General features: G+C 33.0%; 1 protein-coding gene across 1 annotated transcript; it reads right to left on the bottom strand.

Moving 5' to 3' along the window:
• Positions 1-1072: 1072 nt before the first annotated feature.
• Positions 1073-1882, bottom strand: LOC106303724. Its single transcript, XM_013740031.1, has one exon. The coding sequence runs from the start codon at positions 1721-1723 to the stop codon at positions 1292-1294; it is 432 nt and encodes a 143-aa protein (XP_013595485.1). The 5' UTR covers positions 1724-1882; the 3' UTR covers positions 1073-1291.
• Positions 1883-2515: the final 633 nt, after the last annotated feature.

Genomic DNA, 2515 nt, shown 5'->3' with positions numbered 1-2515 from the left:
TATTTATTTATTTTATTATTAAATGATATTTTTTACTCATATGGTTTTAAAATCATGTGTATCTTCTTATAATAAAATTGTTAAACCATTGATCATTAATTTTTAACATATTAATTTTAATAGTTTTAGTCATTTATTGTCGTTTTTAAAAATTCAAAATATAACATATACGAAAAAATCTAAATTTTACTTTTATAGCTAATTTGATTGTTTAATTTATTTTAATAATATAAAATTAAACAAAAAATGATGGAGGAGATATAAATTGTTATCAAATCTTTATTATTAAAATCATTAATTGTCATATATATATTAATCATTTATGGTAATTCCGTAGGTTTTATTTAAGGAAAGAAAATAACATAACATGTCATTATATCATATAGTTTGACCAACTTATGTATCTAACAACATATAAAAATCGAATGTGGACCTACTTATTTTTCAATTGAATGTAATTGACTACCTAATTGAGTGCCACCTATGCATTGGGCCCTATTTTAATTAATACAAAATTGAAGTTACATCTTTTCAAATGTTTCTCAATTAATATATAGGGGATTGCGCCACCGACGCGGTTTCCAATTCTTAGTTCCCACCGACCAGAAAAGGTAATGACAGCCTTACTTGTAGCCGGCGTTTCGTAGATACTTCTTTCTTTTTTTGTAACACGTCAAAACGCCATTTCTGCCTATTTTCACGCAAAATACAAAAAAAGGAAATAAAAGTAAAACCAGCTCGAATGTTTTGACCTTTAATTCAGATCTTCAAATGCTCTAATTTGAGTTGGATTGTAGTAATAGAAAGTTAGAAACGTGTTCAATCTTATTACATCATCTTGTTTTTATGTTTTCAAAACGTTTAACTTTAAAAGGTAACAAGACTATCTTCGACCAAAAAAAAAGGTAACAAGACTATCATCATTATTATCATTTCATCTTTTGTTCTTCCTAGCAAAATACTGTATTGTTTTTTATCGTCACCAGCGTAAAGTAATTGTGGCGTAATAATTAATAAACAACGGTTAACGTTTAATTGCATAGCTTTTAGTACAAAACAAATGAAATAATACACTTCACAACAAAAAAAAATGTTATAAAAAATAATGAAATCTAGGAATTACAGCAAATAACTTCATCAATCACATTGGAAGTAAGAACATATGAAGGACATCTTTGCTTTATAAAGAATATATGAGTAAATGGGCTAACACACACCAAAGTGTAAACATTCCATGAGCATGACTGATAAAGAATATGAGTAGATGGACCACACAACCAAGATTGCCACTTCATCGATTGCAGGAGAGAGGGAGAGAGTCGGAGGATGAAGTACGGAGGAGACGGCGGATCTCAGATCGGAGCCTGAAGAACACTTGAGCAAAGCCGCCTCTCTGTTGATTCCCCAACGATGACTTGGTTTGGTTCTCGTTAAACTCAAGATCCGTGAAGAAGACTGGTAGTTTCTTCAGGAGAATCAATGACCAACTCCATTCCCACCATTCTTTCACAGAGCTACTACCTCTTTGCTCTCCCATGGCAGAGACAGATTTGGATCTGTGTAAATCATCAGTGGAAGGCTGGTTACGAGAGAGATTCAAGGAGAGGGAAGAGAGACGACGGCGGAGAAGACCCGGTTCGTTAGCGTCGGCGGTGGTGGTGGAAGACACGGGGAGAGAAGCGGGTTTACGAATCTGAAGGGTTTTCATGATTGAGGAGCTCATGGTTTCTTCTTTTCTTTTCTCTGAAGCTTTAACGTTGAAAGGGTGAGGAAGATGAAGAAGGAAGAGAAATGTGGTTGCTTTAGATAGAAAAAGTAAGAAAGGTGAGAGATAGATGAATTGTGAACACAGACTGGCTTTTATGTGTATGTTGTGGAACCCGTTTTTAATTTTTATTCTTTGCCAATAAGTATATGCCAGTTGTTTTTTCCTGACATGGTTTATTTTTGTCCGTGAATTGGCATAAAGTCGGTATTTTGGTAAGTATATATTTTTTGTCATCTGATAATATTTTTTTTTATGGTAAAATAATCTGACAATATTAACAACAAGAACGTTCTTACAACATATTATCTCAATGTACAGAAAATGATACCACTAGAAACCAGGGCAGGAGACCCAGACTAACCATTGAAACTAATAAGAAACGTGAGTACTGTTCTGCTTCAGCCAACAACTCTCTTTGCCACATACAGCTGGCAGAACTCTCTTTGCCACATTTCATACCAAAAAAAAAACTCTCTTTGCCACATACAATTGAAATTTATTTCCACTGTTACACTTTGAGCTATGAGGTATGCCATACAATTAAATTAACGGCGGTCCGTTTAGCTTCCAAATGGAGCTGTCCACATGGTATATAAGACAGCAATCCAAAAACATTTGTCCGGTGAGATCATATTCAATTGGGTTTACCCATAGACAGTTAATATTATAAATAATAACATTTTATATTGCTAGTTAATTTCAAATTTCACCGATTTTTTTGTTAATTTGTATATTTCATATTCACTA

The sequence above is a fragment of the Brassica oleracea genome, chromosome C7 (assembly GCF_000695525.1).
Source record: "Brassica oleracea var. oleracea cultivar TO1000 chromosome C7, BOL, whole genome shotgun sequence".
Lineage (NCBI taxonomy): Eukaryota > Viridiplantae > Streptophyta > Magnoliopsida > Brassicales > Brassicaceae > Brassica > Brassica oleracea.
This window is presented reverse-complemented; position numbering and strand designations above follow the sequence as displayed.

Coding starts and splice junctions, on each gene's coding strand:
- LOC106303724 (XM_013740031.1), bottom strand. CDS start 1,723: ATGAGCTCCTCAATCATGAAAACCCTTCAGATTCGTAAACCCGCTTCT.